This window comes from Tupaia chinensis, unplaced genomic scaffold, assembly GCF_000334495.1.
Source record: "Tupaia chinensis unplaced genomic scaffold, TupChi_1.0 Scaffold000318_1, whole genome shotgun sequence".
Taxonomy (NCBI): domain Eukaryota; kingdom Metazoa; phylum Chordata; class Mammalia; order Scandentia; family Tupaiidae; genus Tupaia; species Tupaia belangeri.
In genome coordinates this window covers 5535893-5557907 of record NW_006159811.1, presented here as the reverse complement: position 1 = coordinate 5557907, position 22015 = coordinate 5535893, and the positions used below count along the sequence as shown (strand labels likewise).

General features: G+C 37.7%; 1 protein-coding gene across 5 annotated transcripts in view; it reads left to right on the top strand.

The window, feature by feature from the left end:
• Positions 1 to 22015, top strand: part of MRPL1 (mitochondrial ribosomal protein L1) — a 124413-nt gene that overhangs the window by 68712 nt on the left and 33686 nt on the right. For all 5 annotated transcript variants that reach the window (XM_006151467.3, XM_006151466.3, XM_027773068.1 and 2 more), the window contains one exon: positions 11703 to 11809. In XM_006151467.3, coding sequence (XP_006151529.1) covers positions 11703 to 11809 — 107 coding nt within the window. The remainder of the gene's footprint in view (positions 1 to 11702; positions 11810 to 22015) is intronic.

The window sequence follows — 22015 nt, the reverse complement described above, 5'->3', positions numbered from 1 at the left end:
CCAGACAGACAGAGAGAGACATAGAGACCGAAAGCGAGAAATCACCCCCCAGGGGGGATGGTCACGCCGCAATCCCTTCTCCTCCATTCTCCTCCCGGGATCTTGGGCACGCATGCACACGCGCCCGGCGTGAGTTTTAAGCCACCGGGTCCAGGATACGAATCGCGGTCGACTACGTGGGAGTCCAGCGACATAGCCATTACGCTAACTGCTGGTTTCCGAATTGATATATTTTTATCAATATAATGTTTATGCTCACTTAGGCAAACATTCAACATGAATATGAATGCTGACTCTGTGTATGACTCTAGGTGTTTTCCTTGAGGGAATTTTTCTCTTAAACAGCTATTTCCCTCTAAAGAAATCTAGTAAGAGAGGTAAAGTTGCTCCATAAAGAGCCATGTTATAAAGTATAAAGTAACATATAATAAATTTACAAAGTGCTGTGGGTGTCCAGTAAAGGAGGACTTTACACATAGTTGGGAACTCAGAGAAGGCATCATGAAGGAGGTGACATTTAAAGTGTACCCTAAATAGATGGATGAGTTAATTAAGGACAATATTAAGTGGAAGGGATGTATTAATCACAGATACTGAAGTAAGTTAGAAATTATAGGCCAGATGCAAGAAATATCCTTTAGTTCTCTTTGGCTGTAAGGCCGCAGATACTTCTTGTTGAAATAGACGAGAATGATGGTGGAGAGGTATATTGATGCCATGTTGAGCAGGACTTTGAATGATGAGCTAATAAACATGGAATTTTATTCTGTATTTAGCAAGAATCTTTTTAGAAGTGTTTGTAGTGGGTAGTGAAATGATCTATTCTTTGGAGTTTTAATCTGGCAAGAGTTTGTAAGATTTACTGGCATGAGTTAAGGTTAGAGGCAACGAGACCAATTAGACTGCAATTGCAAGAGACTAATAGAGGTAATGTTTAAACTAAGTCCTCATAATGAGACTGGAGTGAAGAGCACAAACATAGAACACTAGGACTTTGCACCTAGGCGGTTAGGAACGGACAGAGGGAGGGAGAAAGGAGAGATTCAAATGATGCTACATTTTTTCTTTCTTTTAAGTTTTGCTATAGGGTACATGCGCTCTCCAGAGAGAGAGCAAGAGAAAATAAGAAATCACTCCCCAGGGTGGATGGCCATGCCACTATCCCTTCTTTTCCATTCTTCTCTCTGGATCTTAGGCACACACCACTGGAGTGATTTCCAAGGTTCTAGATCTGGTACTCCCAGCTGTGGAGTCTACAATAAGGGTCCAGCTCCTTAGCCTCCACTCCACCTGCTGACCTGTTGCTACTGTGATTTTTAAACCTCTCCTAATAAGCGTTATCATTAATGGAAATAAGATGTACATTGAAGAGGAATAACAAGCTTACTCATAGACATTGTTTTAGGTGGTACTAAATGTCTGGGTAGAAGGTATTTCAAATAAAATTTTGTATAAACAGAGAAGATACTTTAAACATGTTTTGGTGGATTCATTTTCAGATTTCAACTCTAATTGAGCAAAAAGATCCCCATGTATAAAGTTTTTCATACATGTTAACCACTAACACCTTTCTGAATTCTAGATCACAATATGTTACATAGGCAAATTCGAATGGATCCTCCCATTCTTTTGCCGTAATTTGTTTATTTTCTATAGCCTGCATCACACATCCTTATTAGATATTGGACTGACTTTGGCACTTTTTATTTGGGGTTTCTATTACAATGTTTGTTGTCATAAAATCAGACTTACATTCTTTCCTGCATAAGAACTGAAATTAAACATTATTTTAAAAATTAAACCACTATTGCAATTGAATTTGATGAAAATGTTTCTCGTAATTTTTCATTTGTAATTAAATTCAAGCTCCAATCAGAGCAAAATGAACAGTACTGATCTAATCAATTAAAGCTGAAAATGAATGCCAAATATAGCTGTATTCATATATTGCCTTTCTTTGCACAGTGAATTGGTTTGTCACAGACACCAATTTCATAACCCTTGATTATTTTATCTGTTTTATCTATCACCCTTTTGGCTTTTATTTTGTTTAGCCTTGAGATTCTTTTATTTTTGTTTATAATCACCACTGTCATCGTAAGACTTAGGACTATTTTTTTTTCTTTTCTGAAAAGTTTTCAAATAACTTATTTCTTCATTCCAAATAACAAAAGTTTCCAGTTGAAAAATTCATTTTTTAAAACATAATCGTTTATTTTTATTTATTCATTCATTTATTTTAATTTGATCAGAGAGAGACACAGAGAGAGAAAAAAAGTGAGAAAGCACGCCACCAGATCCAGGACTCAAACCGTGGTTGGCCGTGTGGGAGTGTCCAGCATCTTAACCACCATGCCACCTGCTGGTCCTCAAAAAGTTCATTTTTATAGTTCTGCTTCTATAATAAATCACACTTTCTGCATACCATGATCAAGTACCTAAGTATGTTTTTACCCTCATTTGCTTAACAAGGCCTCTTGAAATAACAGGCAGACCTTTGTGACTTTTTTTTTTTTTATCTTCTCTCAATTCTGTTGACAGCACTCACAAAACATTTGTGTTCTTTAAATGTGAAGACAAATGATTAAACTGTCAAAAATAGTAAAACAGAATGAATCACATGTGCATTAGAACAAATGAAGCTTATATTATGCATTTTCTGAGCTTATTTAGATTCTTGTTTAGAAACATTTGATTCCCCTTATATCCAACAAAAGTCTTTAGGGTAAAATAGAAATTATGTTTTGAGCAAATGGATGAAATTAAAAAGCAAACAGACAGGCCCCTGCAGCTGAGCTCATTAGTTTCCCATTTTGTCTCAGTTTTACTAATGGGAGTGGGTGTAACCATCTCGGCTGGATTGAGTGTGCACATTCTGCAGCAAGTTAAGTGCTGTGGTTTTATTTGTTTTAATTGCTTACATAACTGTAGGCAAGTTCTTTATTTTTCAAATGCACGTTTTGCTAGTTTTCTCTCTTTTTTTTTGTTTTATTATACAAGACATTTAAAACTTACTTTCTAAAATTTCTCATAAGAAATTTGACTTCATTTTCTTTATTACCTAGGTTCCCCCAGCCCCATGTAAGTATGTCTGAAATTCTTCCATCTCTAATCTGGCAATGTTTTGCTCTTAACATTTTTAAAACTTCTAATATTATTTATTATTTAGCATATACTAGACCAAAAATAGTAGTCTGAAAAATGTCTTGCTTTAATGAAGTCAGTTTTCCATTATGTATATTGGAAACAGCTGAAATTCTTTTAAACCATACTAAGTTATTGACAAGTAAGAGGGAATGGGAAAGGGCCATGGTTAGAAAATCAGAATTATACTAATGTTTATTCTTCTTACCATGTAGCTCTTAGAATTGAATACCAGTCTTCCAGTTGGAGTCTTACCCAAAGGCTATTCCAGCAGGTTTGTCCAGATAGTCAGGTTTACTTAGTAGGATACTGCTTTCTGTAAGGAAGTTAGTATAATATCATACTTGAGACTTGTGGATTTTAAGGGTATCTGAATTCAATGTGAAGATTTTTTGTTTTGTTTTGTTTGTTTTTTAATTGCCAGAGAGCATGTATGCTTGTCAGACAAAGCACCCCTTAATGGGGCATGGTCATGGCATAATCCCTTTATGTCCATTTCCTTATCGCGACAGAATTTTGAGCATGCATTGACACATGTCTGGCATGCTTTTTAAGCCACCAGTGCTGGGATTCAAACCTGGGTTAGCTATGTACAATGTGGCTTCCTTAATCACTGTCTTCTGGACGGGCCCTTATGTAAAGAATCTTTAACTTGTAGAATAACACGTTGCATTTAGAGTATTGCTTTCAATATTAAAACATTTAGAATTCTTTGGTTATATAAGAAAACTACTAAAACAGAATCACAGGGTGATCATTTAGAAATTTTTCTAAAAATTTCCCTCTTATATATTCATTTAAAAATTACTCCTAAGTTGGGCCAGGTAAAAGCCTTGTGAGTAAGGATGCCAGATCCCACATGGCCCACCACAGTTCAAATCTTGGCCCCAGTAGCTTGAAAAACATGCTGGGCACTTATGCATGCATGCCCCAAATCTCTATAGAATAGAGAAATGGAGAAGAGATTGCATCTTGACCACACTCCATCGTGGGGTGCTTTCTTCCTCTCCCTCTTTCTCTGTCTCTGTTTGTATATGGAGAGCACATGCACCCTCTGGCAATTACTGTTTATAGCATGGCAACTGAGCACTGTGATAGGCAGCCTGATCCACATCATTGACTGGGGTGTGAAACCCAGCACCTACAGCTTGGAAAGTATTCTGGCTTGCATGTTCTTGTGTGCTTAGGATCCTGACAGGGTGGAGGAAAGGGATTATGGCATGATCATGTCCCATTGGTGGAGAAGTGGGCTTCACACTTCAATCAAAGATGGGATTATAAGATGATGAAAAAGCTCCTCAACTCTATCCTGTCTACAGGAGACATGCCTTATGTTCAAACACACTATTAGCCATAAATAAAATGAAGGGTAAAGCTATGCCATGAAGACAAGTAAGCATTAGAGAATTGAATTGGCAGTGTTACTTAGACAAAAAATAGATTTTTGCTGTAGGCCATATGTACTTGCTGGAGAGACAGAGAGATACAGAGAAACAGAAAAGGAGAAACCACTCCCCAGGGGGAAGGTTACACAGTAATCCCGTCCTCTCCATTCTCCTCTCAGGATCTTGGGCACACATACATATGCACCCAGTGTGAGTTTTAAGCCACCAGTTCCAGGGCTCGAATCGGGGTCCAACTATGTGGGAGTCCAGTGACATAACCATTACACCATCTGCTGGTACCAGAAAAAATAGATTTTTAATATAAGGAATATGGCCAGAGGAAAAGATAGATATTCTATAATAATGAAAGCATGTACTCATTTAAAAACAGTGACTCAGGGACCAGCAGGTGGCATGGTGGTTAAGGTGCTGAACACTCCCACATGGCCAACCAAGGTTCAAGTCCTGGACCTGGTGGCTTGCTTTCTCACTTTCCCTCTCTCTCTCTCTCTCTGTATCTCTCTCTCTGTCAAACTGAAATAAATGAATGAATAAATAAAATTAAATAAAATGATTAAAGAAAATAAAAACAGTGACTCAAGATTTACGAAACAAAAACTGATAGAATTGAAAGGAGGAATAGACAAACCATCAAGTGCAGTTGTAGATTTTAATATTCTTTTCAGTAACTGATAGGCTATATAGATAGAAAATCAGTTAAGGATATAAGAGATTTGAACAACACTATTGACCAGTTTGGCCTAATTGATATCTGTATTAAACTTCGCCCAACAACTTGCTTTGTTATTTGCTAAATATTTTTCAAGTGTACATTGAACATTTACCAGGGTAGATCATTTTTTGGTTAAAAGACAAGACTTTATTAAGTCTTTAAGACTTACATTTATTTATGAGAATTGAAGCCATATACAGTATATTTTCTAATCACAACTGAGTTAAGTTAGAACCTTGTAATCATGAAAGATCTCCAAGTACATTAAAAATAAGCCCACTACTAAATAACTTATAAATCAAAGATATTAGAGAAGGCCTTGAACTGAACAACAGTGAAAATACAATACATTAAAACTTGTGGGAGGGGCCGGCAAGTGGTGTGGTGGTTAAGGTGCTGAATTCCCAGATGGCCAACCGACCACTGGTCAAGTCCCAGACCTGGCAGTTTGAAAATCACATTAGGTGTGTGTGGTGCATGCCCAGAATCCCAGAAGGAGACTGGAGAAGGGATTGCAGCATAGCCATCCTTTCCCTCTCACTGTGTCTGTCTCTCTCCAGGGAGGGCACACACCTAAAAAATCCAAACCCTCCCCAAAAACTTGTGGGATATAGCTGAGTCAATACCTAGAGGGAAATACATAGCTGTAAAGGCTAAATTGTAAAAGAATGTTGAAATCATTATTTTAAGCTTTTACTTTAAGAACTTGGAGAAGGGACCAGCAGTTGTTGTAATGGCTATGTCACTGGACTCCCATGTAGTTGACCGCGGTTCAAGTGCTGGACCTGGTGGCTAAAAACTCACGCAGGGCGCTTGTGCGTGTATGCTCAAGATTCCGAGAAGAGAATGGAGGAGAAGGGATTGCTGAGTGGCCATCCCCAGGATTTCTCGCTTTCTGTCTCTCTGTCTCTTTCTGGTGACCGCAAGCACTCTATAGCAAAAACTTCTCAAAAAAAAAAAAAAAAAAGGTCAGAGTGGAGTCTCTGTTTTTTTTTAGGACAAACAAAGGAAACCAATGAAAAAAGTAAACAATAGGGTTGATAAAACTTGAGCTGTACTGATTTTTTTTTTTAAAGAGGAAAGACACATTATCAATATCAGGAGTGAAAGCACATCAGTACATATCCATAGTTATTAAATGATGAGGCAGTATTATGAACTATGTCATAAATGCAACATCCTACATGAAATGGACAAATACCTCAAAAGATACAATTTACCAAAAGTATCCAGAAGAAACAGAAAAGTTCAAGTAGATCTATATCAAGTAAAGAAATTAAATTAGTAATTTGTAATTTCTCATAGTGAAGTTTAGACTCACATGACTTTCTACTGGCGAATTCTTTTCAACATTTAAGGAAGAAATAATACCAGTCCTTTACAACTTTTAGTGAGGAAGGAGTATTTGCCAACTCATTTTAGGAGTTCAGCAATATGCAAGAAAAGGGCATTGCAGTGAAACTGCTGACCAGTATTCTTCATAAGCATAAAAGCAAAAAAAACATTTACAAAATATTAACACATTGAATCCAGAAAAAAAATATACACATAAATGTATACATATATATGCACATGCATGTATGCATACAGATATGTATTTGTATATATGTATATGAACCAGGGAGGTTTTTTTCCAGGAATACAAAGTTGATTTCACATCTGAACATCATTATAGCATACTGTGTGAAGTAGTTTGAGTGCCCTCCCAAAACGTTCGTAGAGACTTGATACCCTGTTAGGCAGTGTTGGGAGGTAGGGCCTATTAGGAAGTGCTCTGGACATAGAGGTGGATTCCTTATGAATAATGAATGCTGTCTCCAGGGAGGGAGCAACTATTTACTAATTAATTCCCGCTATAGCACGTTACTACAAAAGCAAGTTGATTGCTCTCTGGAGAGGTCTTTCAGTGCACACACTCTCCTTCCCTTCCACTTGCCTAGGCTGTGTTGTGGCGTAGCATCAAAGCCTGGCCAAAGCAGGCTGTTGGACCTCAGGACCACCAGAACTGTGAGCCAAATATAACTCTTTTCTTTATAAATCACCAGTTGTAGGTGTTTCTGTTATAGTAAGACATGGTGTTAAGGCCTTAAGATCGTCTCAGTAAATGCAGAGAAAGTATTTGACAAGAATTTATCCCCCATTCATGATACTCACTACTAGAAATAGACGTGAACTTCCATAACTTGACGAAGCACATTTATGAGAAAGCAATCATTCTAATAGTAAGACCGTTTAGATGAAATGCTTTCTGCCTAAGAACAGAACAAGGCAAAAATCTCTGCACTCATCACTCATGTTCAGTATTGTCCTGGAGGTTAGTGAAATAAATGGCATATGTTCAGGAAAGAAAAAAAAAAAAAACTTTGTTCTCAGACAGAATCCTAAATTAATCTACTAAGTGAATTCTAATAAGTGAGTTTAGTGAGTTTCCAAGGTACAAAATCAATGCACAAAAGTCCACTGTATTTGTTATACACTATCAAGAGATAATCAAAATAAGAATTTTAAAACAGCTTCATTCACATGAGCATAAAAAGAAAGTAAAATATTTAGGAATGCATTCAACATAAGTTTTACAAGACCTGTTCACAGAGCATTGCTAAATAAATAAGAGATGTATAATTGGCTATTACGTACATGAAATGATAGTAAACATCTTTGTCATTAGGAAAATGCAAATTAACATCAAAATACTTTGGTTGCAAGAAAAAGAGAATGATAGAAAAAGAAATACATAGGACGAGCCAGTGGCATGGTGGTTATGTGACTAGATCTCACATGGGTGACTGTACTGTTCAAGTCTTGGACCCAAGATTCTAAAAAACATACCAGATGCATGTGTGTGTGCACCCAAAATCCTGAAAAGAGGAAGAAAATTGTGGCATGACCATCCCCCATGGGTGTGCTCTCACTTTTCCTTTTTTCTCCCTTTCTCTCTGTGAATTATGTATCTTCTTGCAAAAATTTCAAAAGAAAAAGGAATATATAAGGTCAAAAGAGGATATATTTGTATTTGTTTGAAGATGGGCTGGCTTATAACCTCAAATCTGCATCATCAATCCTAATCTCAGTGTTTTAGTTTCTTATTTCTAAATGTATACAATTTTTTTTCAGGTCCATCAGCACCTTTATGTCAGTGTGTTTTAATGTAGAACTATTTTCTTTCCTTCTTAAGTCGTGTTCTTTCCCACTTTATTGCTATTACATCACCACCATAACAGACCCAAAACTGTGATTTGTCATTTGTTCTTTTTTGTTGTTTTTGAGAGGCTTTTGCTATAGGGTGTGTGTGCTCGCCAGAAAGACAGAGACAGACAGAGAGACAGAAAGCAAGAAATTATCTCCTGGGGGAATGGCCTGGGGGGATGGCCATGCCACAATCCCTTCTCCTCCATTCTCCTCTCAGGATCTTGGGCACGCACACACACGTACCTGACGTGAGTTTAAGCCACCGGGACTTGAACTGTGGTTGACTACATGGGAGTCCAGCGACATAGCCATTGCGCCAACTGCTGGTCCCCATTTGTTCTTTCAGCAAACGTGTTAATTACCTGCCTGTAACTACGTGGAGATTATTAAGTACGTGGTTGGAAATCATGAGAGGGATTGTGGCTAGAGATATAACTTTAGCAATTACCAGTGGATAAATGGTATTTAAAGCCATGTGACAGGACGAGCTCACTTAGGGAGATGTGCATGAATAGAATAAAAGAGGTCAGATGACCCATCCCTGAGTTAGTTCAACCTTTTGAAGTTAGTTAACTGAGGGTGACTCAGCCAATGGGAAAACGTGGAATGGCCAGTGAGAATAGTGCTTCAGAGGACAGGTTAAGATATACTGAACCATTGCTGATAGGTTAAGTCAGAGGAGCACTGAGAAATGACTAATGACTTTGCCAGTGTGAAGGTCATCAGTGACCTTGATGAAATTATTTTCAGTGTAGTAATGGGAATGATAACCTGATGAAGTAGGTATAAGAGATAATGGAAAGAAAATTGAGGCAAAGTGTAGAGAGCCTTTTTTGAGAACTTCAGCCCTCTTAAGCACTAGGCATGTGAAGAGACTTGTTTTTTCTTGAGATGGGAGATTTTATAGCAAGTTGGTAAACTAATGAAGATTAGGCAAATGAGAACACAGACAGTGTAGAGGAGAGAAGGAGGAATAGGTTCCTTTATTGGTGAGTAGAAGTGGGTTTGGTACACCAATGGGGAGGAATGGTTTTTGGTAAAAGCATGGACAGCTCATCTGTGGTGGCTGAAAGGACAGAGTAGATTCAGGTCAGTCATCAAATAATTCTTGAGCTCTCACTATGTCCAAGGTACAGTTTTTAAGAAAATAAAACTTTTTAAAAGTCATCTAAGCAATTTAAATAGAGATATTTATGATTTAACCAGCTGTCCGTTTTTTGCATACTGCTGCGAGCATATTACTGTTTATTATACTATTAGGTAGTTGGCAAAGTATTTTTTCTGTTTTATTTAATGCAAAAAATATGTCATGACTTTTCTGACAAACCAGTATTTGTCATACTATTTAGTACTCAGGTTTGTTAGAATATGATACTGAGGGACCAGCAGGTGGCATAGTGATTGTGGTGCTAGACACCCACATGGCCAACTGTGGTTCAGATCCTTGGCCCTGTGGCTTGAAACTCATGCCAGGTGCGTGTGCGTGTGCACCCAAAAGTTTGAGAGGAGAAGGGATTGTGTCATGGCCATCCTTCCTGGGGGCGGGGCGGGGAGGGATTTTTTACTTTCTCTGCCTCTGTGTCTCTGGTGAGTGCACATTCCCTATAGCAAAAATCTCACTTAAAAAAACAAAAAAAAGAAGAGAGAATGTGATAGTGAAACAACTTAATATTTTTTAGTAATCAGTCTGTTTGCGTGTCTGTTATCTCCCACTTAAAACGTAAGCTTGTGGGTAGTTGCATTCATTTACAGCTGAAGTGCTTCTGAGCTGTACTGACCAACTTGTAAGATAACCCTTAGGAGTAATGTATGCCGAGGGTATAGTGTGCCATGTAATGAGTTCCTCACAGTGACGCATCTAAGGAGACCTTGCTGGAAGCATAGTGGGAATGGTGTTTCTTGAGTTGCACCTTCCTCACTGTTTCTTACCCATCAAATAATTCACGTTTAATTTACCATGCCTGGAATTAAACGTTTTTACATTATGGTATAGTGGAATATTAAAAATATGTTATTGGGTATTACATTTGAGTTAAAATGATAATGACTAAATCTTGGGAGGGTATGGTTTATTTTTAGAGTCTCCTGTGTGATCCTTTGAAAAGTCTTAGTTTTCACCCTGATTCCAGTTTTTCTCCTTACAGCATTTAGTTGCATCTCTTTTTTTCCACCCTAATAGAAGACAAAGTACCATTAGAACCCAATAAGTCGGGCCAGCAGGTGGTGTGGTGGCTAAGATGCTGGACTCCCACATGTGGTTCTAGTCCTGCACTTAGTGACTTGCTTTCTCAATTTCCCTCTCTTTTTCTCTCTGGTAAGCACACATGCCCTATAGTAAACTTAAAATAGAAATAATAATAATAATAATAAATAAAATAGTTAAAAAGGAAGAATCCCATAAGTTAAATTTCAGTTCTTAACTCTTTCCTCATGCCAATTTCTGTAATCTTTTGTGCAGTAGTGAGCTGCCTTGACTCTATCATTCACTGTGATATTGCTTCCACTACTAAATCTTGCTACTTTAGTTCCTTCTGAGAAGATGTGAAAGATTATAATGCTGCAATGTTGGCTTTGTCATAAATTATTTTATAGATTTTCATTGGTTATCTTTGTTTCAAAATTAGATTATCATCATTGCATGTACTTATTTACTACTAATAATGGTACAACACTGTTATCACAAACTTAGGGGTTTAAAACCACACACCTTTATTATTACACTACTTTTGTGTGTCAGGAATATATGTAAAGCTGAACTGGGTTCTCCTGAAGACTGGTCTGGGGATGGATCTGCTTCCAGACTCACCTGGTTGTTGACTGAATTCAGTTCCTTGCAGCCTGCTGCACCGAGGGCTTAGTTTCTCTTTGGCTGCCCACCTGAGGCTGCCCTCTGCTTCTTGGCCTGTGGCTTTCTCCATTTGACAGCTCACAATGTTCAAGCTTGCATCTTCAGAGCCACTAAGGAAGAGAGTCTTCTCCAAGACAGGCATCATAGTGTTATGTAATGTAACCAAGTGCATACAGTCATTCTGTCTCTTAGCTAGAAGCAAGCTGCAAATCTTACTCTTATTCAGTAGGAGAATATCACACAACAGCACGGACACCAGGAAATGGGGACCCTAGGGACTACCCTTAAAGTCTGTCTGCTACAACTTTGCTATATCTTTATATGGGATACATGTTTATCTCCTTCAGTAGTTTTTGCTACTTGTGTGTAGTAGTAATTTTGCATTTTGAATTTTTCTAACCAGATTCCATCAGCCGTGACATCCCCAAAATGCTTGAATTATTTAAAACTGGACATGAAATTAACGTTGATGAAGAAAGGGAGAACTTTCTCGAGACCAAAATAGCCACAGTAAGTTATAGTGACAATTGCCAAATAGCCCTATTTTCTTTTTCTTTTTTTGTTCAAGTAATTTCTTAATAAGAGTACAGTTTATCAGTCATTTGAAACTGTTCTTGGCACTAGCATTAGGGTGGCACTAAAATATGCACTTTTTTGATTCTTTATATTGAACTCATACATTTGAATGGTACTTGAGACTTCCTTCCTCCCAGTTACGTGCTCACTGGCATTTATTTGTACTTTGCCTTATTAATTCTATGTATCCATTTTTTGTTCTCTAATATCTTAAGCTTATTGAGAGTAAAGTCCCTATAGAACATTGTGTAAATTAAGTATGTAGTAGAAATTTAATACTACTTTGGTGGAATTGAGTAATTTGCTTTATTTTAATGAGTTGTGTCTGATTATCTCTGTTTTAAAAATTATTTGCTAGGCCAGTAGGTGGTGTAGTGATTAAAGCACTAGACTTCCATATGGCTGACTCCAATTAGAGTCCCAGACTGGGTGACTTAAAAATCACACCAGGAACATGTGCGTTCATGCCCAAAATCTCGAGAGGAGAATAGAAGAGAAGGGATTGTGGCTCGGCCATCCACCCTGGGGGGGTTAATTTCTCATTTTCCCTCTCTGTGTCTCTCTGGTGACATGCTCCCTGTGACACAAACCAAAGCAAAACAAAAACCTAAAAAAAAATAATGCTTACTGTTAGAAGATGCTGGAAGTAATTTTCTTCAATTTCCAAAGCTATTTTTGAGATACTAACATAGTTTTGTCAGATTTATAGGACTGTATTTTTAAATATATAGGAATTAGAAACATTAAAGTTATTTGCAGATATGTTCTTTATACTAAAGAATCTCAAAAGTGCCTGTTTAATATGTAGTTTTTTTCTTGGTACAGTAACTATAGGAATAATAGTAATATGGATAGCAAAATTTAAACAGTGCCTACCAAGTGTCAGGTGTTGTACTAAACACTTTTCATGAATTACATCTTTTTAATCCCCAACTCTGTGAGGTGAAATTATTATCCTTATTTTATAGATGAAGGCATGGAAACCTAGCAAAGCTCGTAACTTCCAAGGTTTTACAACTAGAATGAGGCTATTTCAATTTTAAGGTGAAAAATTTATATGATCTGAAGAGAAACCAGAGTATAGGCTATTTGAATTTTGACAGTATCCTCAAGGGTCTTACCTCTCTACCCCTATAATGTCTTGTTTCATGGCTGGAATTACTTGAGTAGCTGTTCTTCTTCTTCTTTTTCTTCTTTTTCTTTTTTTTTTTTTGCCAGAGGGCCCATGTGCAGAGAGAGGAAGCAGGCCCCAGTGGGGCCCAGTCACACTGGAATCCCTTCTCCTCCATTTTTCTATCCTGTGGGATTTGAGACATATTTGCACACACATGTGGCAATTTTCTCAGGCTGCCAGGACTAGGATTAGAACTGTGCAGTTGGCCATGTGGGATCTGGCTCTGTTAACTTTAAGGCCTTGAGGCTGGCCCCTCCCATCCTCCCTTTTTTTTTTTTTTTTTCTTTTTCCTAGTTTGCTTTAGGGTACATGTGCTCACCAGACAGTTAGAGACAGTCAGGGAGAGAGAGAGAGAGAGGGAGAGGAAGAGAGGGAGAGGGAGAGGGAGGGGTGGGTGGGAGGGAGAAAGTGAGAAATCATCTGTTGGAGGGGATGGCCACACCACAGTCCCTTCTCTCTTCCAGTCTCTTGGGACTTTGGGTATATACTTACACACAGAGTGTGATTTTCCTCCACTTGTTCGCCCCCATATTAGTTATTGTTTTTTAGGTTATTTTTTTTTTTTGCCATAGGGCTCATGTGTTCACTGGATGTTCACTGGAGAGAGAGACAGAAACAGAGAGGGAAAGTGAGAAATCACTCCTAGAGGTGATGGAAATGGTGCAGTCCCTTTTTCATTCTCCTCCTCTTGGGATTTTGGGCACACATGTCAGTGTGATTTTCAAGCCACTGGATTCAGGACTCAGACTTCGGTTGGCCATGTGGGAATCTAGTGCCATAACCACACCACCACCTGCTGCTCCTCACATCTTATTTTTAAGAGGAATTCTGTATCAGCCAATAGTAGTCCAAGTTAATTGAGTCATGCCCACTGTAGATCATCAAAAATATAAAAGGAGGGACCAGCAGTTAGCTGGTTAATAACGGCTATGTCGCTGGACACCCATGTGGTCGACTGCAGTTCGCGTCCCGGACCTGGTGGCTTGAAACTCACGCCGGGCGCGTATGCGTGCGTGCCCAAGATCCCGAGAGGAGAATGGAGGAGAAGGGATTGTGGCGTGGCCATCCCCCCCGGGGGGTGATTTCTCGCTTTCTGTCTCTGTCTCTGTCTGTCTGTCTGGCAAGCGCACGCACCCTATAGCAAAAACCTCCCCACCCCCCCAAAAAAAATATATATGGAGCACTCAGCTATTGATAGTTTTGTGATAAGAAAATTTCTTTAGAAAGGGAGTGAAGCAGGTTTAACCCAGTCAGAATGGGGAACTCCTTCTTGCCATCGCTATCATCAAAGTTCAGCTCCAATTCACTTGGCACTGAGCTCTACTAGGATTTGATGTTAGCATTTTCTTGTTGCCAGAAGGCCCTTGGCAGGGTTTCTTTCTTAGAGCCGACAACATCATAATATAAAAAACCAACCAAACAAAAAACATACTCACATTTTGAGAGGCCATTCTGGAGCTGTAAAGACTTGAGTTTAAATACCTGTTCTGCTACTTAAAAGATGGCGGACTTAATGCGTCTTAATGTTTCTATGTCTCAGATTTCCTCAGCTGTAAAATGTGTACAGTAATGCTTATTTTGCAGTGTGCTTTCGAAGATTAGATGAAATTTATAGTAGTTCTTATTTGTTGTTATTGCTTTTGTTGGCCTTTGGGGCTAATGAATATCTTTATAAGGCTTTTTTTTTTTTCATAACTGGATTAAATCTGCCTTTTCTTTAGTCATATTTTCAGTTTATTTAGTAGTTAATAGTTTATGTAGATCCTGACTCATAGTATTAGAAACTGTGACGTCTCATTCTTTTTTTTTTTTTTTCAACAAATACTGTAGTATTAAGACATAGGCTCCAAATCAGCATACTTGGATATTTTAAGAGATATAATGCTTCTTAATGAAAGAGAAATTAATCTATTTGTTTAAAGTGACAGTTTTTTAATACTCTTGTGATATTCAGTAAGAGGTTAAGTGAGCGAGTTTTAGATTCATACTGCTTTGATTCAAATTCTAGTTCCAGATTAGAAAGAACTGGACACCTCACTGTGAGCCCATTTTTTCCTTATATAAAATGGTAATAATGGGGACCAGCAGATGGCATGATGGTTAAGGTGCCGTACTCCCACATAGCTAACCACAGTTCAAGTTCTGAACTGGGGGACTTGCTTTCTTTTTGTTGTTGTTGTTTGTTTGTTTTTAGAGAGATTTTTGCTGTAGAGCGTGTATGCTCACCAGAGAGACAAAGTGAGAAATCACCCTGCAGGGGGGATGGTCACACCACGTTCCCTTCTCCTCCATTCTCCTTTAGGGATCTTGGGCATGCATGCACATGGACCTGGCGTGAGGTTTAAGCCACTGGGTCTGGGACTTGGACCATGGTTGACTATGTGGGAGTCCAGTGATGTAACCATTGCACCATCTGCTGGTCCCATGCATTCTTATTTTCTCTTGCTCTGTCTCTCTTTCTGGTGAGCACATGTGCCCTATAGCAAAGTTAAAAAATAAATAAAAAATGGTAATAATGATACATACTTTCTAGGCTAAGAAGTAGTAGATGAAGAGAAAAACCTAAACAACCTAGCAGACTTCTTCCTCTGGCTAAGATGGAATAACAGACCTGATTTGCCTTTCCACCTAAAATAATCAGCATTACCTTGATACTAAAACCAGACAAAGAAACCTACAGTACAGTGTCATTCATGAACATAGACATAAAAATGGTAAGCGAAATTTTAGCAAATAGAATTACCAATATGTAAAAAGAATAGCATATCAGGATTGAGTAGGGCTTATTGTAGGAGTACTGTTAAACATTCAACAGTATGTCATTATAATTCACCATTTTAACCAACTAAAAAGCAAAAGCTACTGTATAATCTCAGTTAATATAGAGAAGACATTTAACAGAATCTAATATTTCTGATTAGAAGGTTTCAGCAAACTAGTGATAGACATTAATGTTCTTAATCTGATAAAGGATTTCTAAGAAAAACGAACAGCTGATAACGTATTTAATGGTGAAAGACTGACTGCTGCTTTCCTTCTAAAGATCGGGAACAAGACAAGGATATTCACTCTCACTACTTCTGTTCACCATTTATCTAAAGACTAGGTAGTAAAGCCAAGCATGAAATAGAGATAAGAAAGCATCTAGATTAGAAAGGAAAAAGTGAAACTCATTGTTTGCAGAGTAAGTGATCTAACTAATAGAATAAAGATATAAGTGATGTTGAAAATGTAAGCTCAAATAGCAAAAATCAGTTGTATTTCTGTATAGCAGCAGAGGATAATTAGCAATTAGAATTAAAAAACAATGGACACCATTTATGATAATATCAAAAATGGGAATTATTTAGAAATAAATCTGATGGGCCAGCCCACAGTGTGGTGTCAACGTTTAATAAACTGCACACTTTAAGAATGGGTAGCATGTGGGCATGATGGTTAAGGTGACTGACCACAGCGCTTGAAACTCAATGCCTATCCCATGTGTGTGCATGCTCACAATTCCAGGAGGAGAATGGCGAAGAAGAGAATAGGCTTGGGCATCTTCCCTGGGGGGTGATTTATCCATCCGGTTCCCGTCTCTGTCTCTGGTGAGCGCACAAGCCCTGTGGCCGAAACCTTAAAACAAGGAAAAGGATGTGTGGCATATCCAGTGGATTACTAGTAGTCATAGACAACAAACTCTGGGTACATGCCGTGACGTGGATGAACCCCAGAAACGTGCTCAGGGATCGAAGCCAGATTCAGAAACCACGTACCGTATAATACTGCTTAAATGAAATATCCCCAAAAAAGCAAAACTATAAAGACAAAAGGTAGATTAATGACTGCCTGGGATGGATGTGGGAGGAAACAGGCATTAATAGTAAATGGGCATGAGAGAGCATATTGAGATGATTGAAGATGTTTTAAAACTGATTTATGGTGATAGCTTCATAACTTCCTAAGCTTACAAAAAAATCATTGAGTTGTACATTAGAAAGTGGTTAGTAATAGAATATGCAAAGTATGTCTCAATAAAGTTATTTAAAATTTGCACTATGTGAAGTATAATTCAGTAAAATTGCTTAAAAAGAAAGAGTTGTTTAGCATGGTATCTGATACAAAATAATTGCCCTATGAATTTTATTTATTATAGTTATCAACAATCGTAACATTAAATTAAAAAATAATATCCTAACCCAATGTAATGAGGTTTCCATGAGATGTTATTACTATATAGGTAGAAATAATGGAGATGTGGTGTATTTTTTTTTTTCAGTCTGCATGATATTTGAATTTGATTTAAAACGAATGTGGGTAAAAGGGCACTGATAACATCACACCTTGTTTTCAATAGAAGGAAACTATCTAGAGCAGAGGGTCAGTAAATGGTACCTCATGGGCGCAGTCTTGTAATGTTTGTGGCCTGTTTTTGTAGTCTGTAAGCTAACAGTGGTTTGCACTGTCGAAAAGGTTGTAAGAAACAAAGAATAGTCTACAGAGACTGAATATGGCCTGAAAAGACTAAAATGTTTTATTAAATTATTATTTTTTTCTTTTTAGCCAGAAGGCACATACACTTAATGAGAGACGGTGAAAGAGAGAGGGACATGGGCACAGCGCAATCCCTTTTCCATTTCTCTATCATGCTGGGACTCTGGGCATATGCTTGTGCGTGTGTCTGCATGTTCCTCACGCTGCGGGGCTGGGATTCAAACCATGTGGCAGGCAATGTGAGACCTGGCTTCCTGATACCATAGGGACCCAAGAAAACTTAAGACTGGTCTCTTAAAATATTTTTTAGTGTTTTTCTTTCTTTCATTAGCTAGAAAGATTGAGAGAGAGACAGACAGACAGAGAAACACGTCTCCAACAGGGTCTTGTTGCTGTGACCCATGCCTCTTCTCAGCCAAATACTGACTGTGGCCACTCGTGGGCTCAGTGTACTCAGGGAGTTCTCTGGACTGGACCCAGAACCTTCCCACATAGGTAAACTTTGCAGAGCATCATATCTTACACCTGTGCTTCTGTCCTAAAAATCCTAAACTACTATCTGGTTGTTTGCAAAAACCCTTTGTTGACCTCTGATCTAGAAAGATGTTCTTTGAGGGAATGAAATGAATTACTGTCATGTTTTTCTTTGCCTGTAGAGGAGAAGCTGTCTTACTCTAGTTAAATCTTGTCACTTGTTATGGTTCTGTAAAGGATCTACACTGCCACATTGCTTTAAGATCTTGTGTTAGTATTGAAATAACACAAAATTGATCTTAAGTAGTTTAAGCTAGTTTCCCTTCTGTATCAAAGTGATAAATACAGCCAGTTGAATGATCTTTCTTAATTATCTAACTGAAGGATTAGCATCTTGGGTATTAGAACTCAGCCACTAATGCCTTTGTGTGTAAGAACTGTACTAATGCTCTCATAGCTAGTCAATATCTAGCATTTGTCAGCAGTACTTGCAGGTAAATTAGTTTCATTCTTAATCTTTTCTTCCATTTGTATCTATAACTTACATATTCATGAAATCGGTGTTGTCTGTATGCCGTCAGATTGAATGTTCACATCAGTGAGGGTGTCATTCAGATGATAAGTTGAACGTTGTGAAGACAGAACAAGTTATTGGAATAGTTTCTTTTTTTTTAATCACTTATATTACTATGACATATTACCATTCCTTTTCTATCTTGGCATGAGGTATAGTTGGGATAAAGGTAAGTTGCTAAGTGACCAGATTTAAGGGAAGGATCTTCAGGCACAAAATTAAAAATAGGGGGCCAGCAGGTGGTGTGGTGGTTGAGGTGCTAGACTCCCACATGGCCAACCACAGTTCAAGTCCTGGACCTGGTGGCTTGCTTTCTCACTCTCCCTTTCTCTCTGCCTGTCTCTCTCTGGTCAAAATTGAAGAAGAATGATAATAAACATAATTAAAAATAAATCTTTTAAAAAAATAAAAAATAAAGGAATAAAGGGCTACAGGCAGAAAAGACACATTTCTTTAGCTATTTTTTATTTTTTCCAAATTGCTTTCTGTAAAATAGGAATGAAGCTCTGCAGAGTTTCATTCAAAATGAAGTTGAGTTAATAGGTACTTGGCCAGTGTTAATATTCTAAGATATTCAACTTCAGGTGGTAACTAAATTTTGAAAGGACTTAACCAAGTCGATAGTATAGAAAACAGTGTGACATTGATGATTTTGCTATCCAGAGAAATGTCTTCTTCTTTTTTTAAGAATTATTCTATTAAACTTTATTTATTTATCCACTTCAGTTTGACTAGAAAAGGGTGGGGAGAAAGTGAGAGAGCAGCAAACTGTTGTGTTTAGGGCTTAGAATGTGATCGGCCACGTGAGTCCAGCGCCCTTAACCAGCATACCACCTGCTGCCCCCCAGATCTCTGTCTTGACATTTCAAAGTTTTCAGGCTACTGTGAGGGGATTTCAATAAGTTTTTGGGAATGGAATTAAAGTACTGTTTATTTTGGTGCAAAATAAATTTAACCCTGTGTAGTTTTTCATAATATGTATTTTCTATGAACTTACGAAGACCCTGCATATGTGCACATGGGTAATTTCAGATCACGGATGTATATAAGGAAACACTAAAGCCTTTTGACCTGCTCATTTTACTGTGGGATTTCTTTCTTTTTTTTAATTAAATTATTTATTTATTTATCATTATTATTGTTTTATTTTGACCAGAGACAGAGGGATTAGGGGGAGCTGAGTGAGAAAGCAAACCACCAGATCTGGGATTCAAACTGTGGTTAGCCATGTGGGAGTCCTGTGCCTTAAACACCATGGTACCTGCCAGCCCAAGGGGACTTCTATTAGTTTTTTTTTGTCTTTGTAGAAAGTTAATTTATTTATATGCAAGATAGATATTAGGCCATATACATTATCTTTTCTGTGGATGAAAATACAGCATGTCTTCAAAAATGTGGCACAGATGTCTTAAAAAATACAGAGATCTGCCACTTTCTTTTTAATGCCTTGTGCATAGAGTTGTATTCCATCACGTACCACACCAGTTCTCTACTGATGGACTTTAGTTTTTTGTCTGTTATTTTGTTACTACAAATGATACTGAGTGAAATTTTTACAAATAAATACTGCCAAAATTTCCCAAGTATATTCATAAGCCAAGACTTTAGAAATAAAATATTTGTTGAAAAATGTACTATATGTATTCTCAAGTTACTTTCTAAAATGTTATAGTAATTATTAATTTACCCAGCAGTGTGCTAAAGTGCATTTTTTTTTTTTGAGAGGTTTTGCTATAGGGCACGTGTGTTCGCTAGAAGGACAGAGAGAGACAGAGAGACAGAAAAGCGAGAAATCACCCCCCCAGGGGGAATGGCCACACCGCAATTCCTTTTCCTCCATGCTCCTCTTGAGATCTTGGGCATGCATGCACATGCACCCAGTGTGAGTTTAAGCCACCCGGTCCGGGACACGAACCGCGGTCGACTACATGGGAGTTCAGCGACATAGCCATTACGCTAACTGCTGGTCCCAGTGCATTTCTTTATACTCTTAACAACACTTAAGCATTTTTGTCAGTTCAACAGATAGTATTTTATTGATGTGAGTGCATGTGCACTTTTAATGGCTTAAATATTTGAGAGTGGGGCCAGTAGGCAGCATGGTGGCTAAGGTGCTGGGTTCTCACATGGCTGACTGTGGTTTAAGTCCCAGACCTGGCAGCTTGGAAAGCATGCTGGGCGTGTGAGCATGTGTGTCCAAAATCTCAGGAAGAGAATGGAAGAGAAGAGATTGTAGCATGGCCATCTCCCTGGGGGATGATTTCTCATTTTCTCTCCCACTGTCTGTCTCTCTGTCTTTCTTTCTCTCCAAAGAGTACACATGCCCTGTGACTAAAAAGGAAAAAACAAAAATTGAAAGTGAATGTTACTGTAGTATTCTTTCTTGGGTAGTCTTTTATTATTATTATTATTTTTCTTTGACTGCATATGCTTTTATTTATTTTTATTTACTTATTTATTTTTAATTTTTAAAAATTAATTTATATTCATTCACTGAGCATTGTTACAGCCTACAAAATGTGATTTCCCATCCAGAATATGCTGCATAGTAGCTTAATCATATATGTTATTGTCAATAATTTTCCATTTCTAGTTTCATATATATTTTTCATATATATTTTTTCATATTTTCACATATATTTCTCCCCCTATTTCTTACCCTCTGCCATTTCCCATCCTTCTCCCACACTATCTCAGGTGTCTACAGTTGTTTTCCATTTTTTCCCCCCACATTTTATTGATTCACAAAATTTCTTAAATGATCTAACTACTTTCAATAGCAAGCTCTTCTGATATATACATATCTATGAATACTTGTCTGACTTAATGCATGAAACTCTGAGTAGAATGAATATATTATAAGGTAGCACCTTGCTGATACTATCTAGTTTACTGCGGTCATTAATTATGTATTTTTTACTATATTTTTTAATCTCAAGAAAAGCAGATTTAGCTTTAATAAATCAAAGAAATGCTAAGGAAATATGCTTGAAACTTAAAGTCAGGAAACAGGTTAGGATTCTGTTCAAATAGTAGGTACATGAACCTATTGGCACCTCAAAACAAGATAGAAATCCTGAAAACTGGAAAACAAAACCTAGAAGAAAATCAGCAATGTTTTAGTCAAAAGTCATAAAATTTTATTTCACCAATTCAGTCTCATGTATTTTATCTTCTGTTGTGGGATTAAATTCTGGGATATAATATTCAACTCCAGACTGGTCCCCATGATTAAGTTGGCCATTTTTCTTAGTTTTTGAACTCATATTTCTGTGTGACTATATTTAATTTTCCCGGTATAGCACTCCCTGCAGAACTTCTTGGAGATCTGGTCTAGTGTTGGTAAATTCTTTCAGGTTTTGTTTATCTGAAAATGTTCTTGTCTTCTCTTCCCATATGAAGGATAATCTTGCTGAGTATAGTATTCTTGGTTGAAATTGGT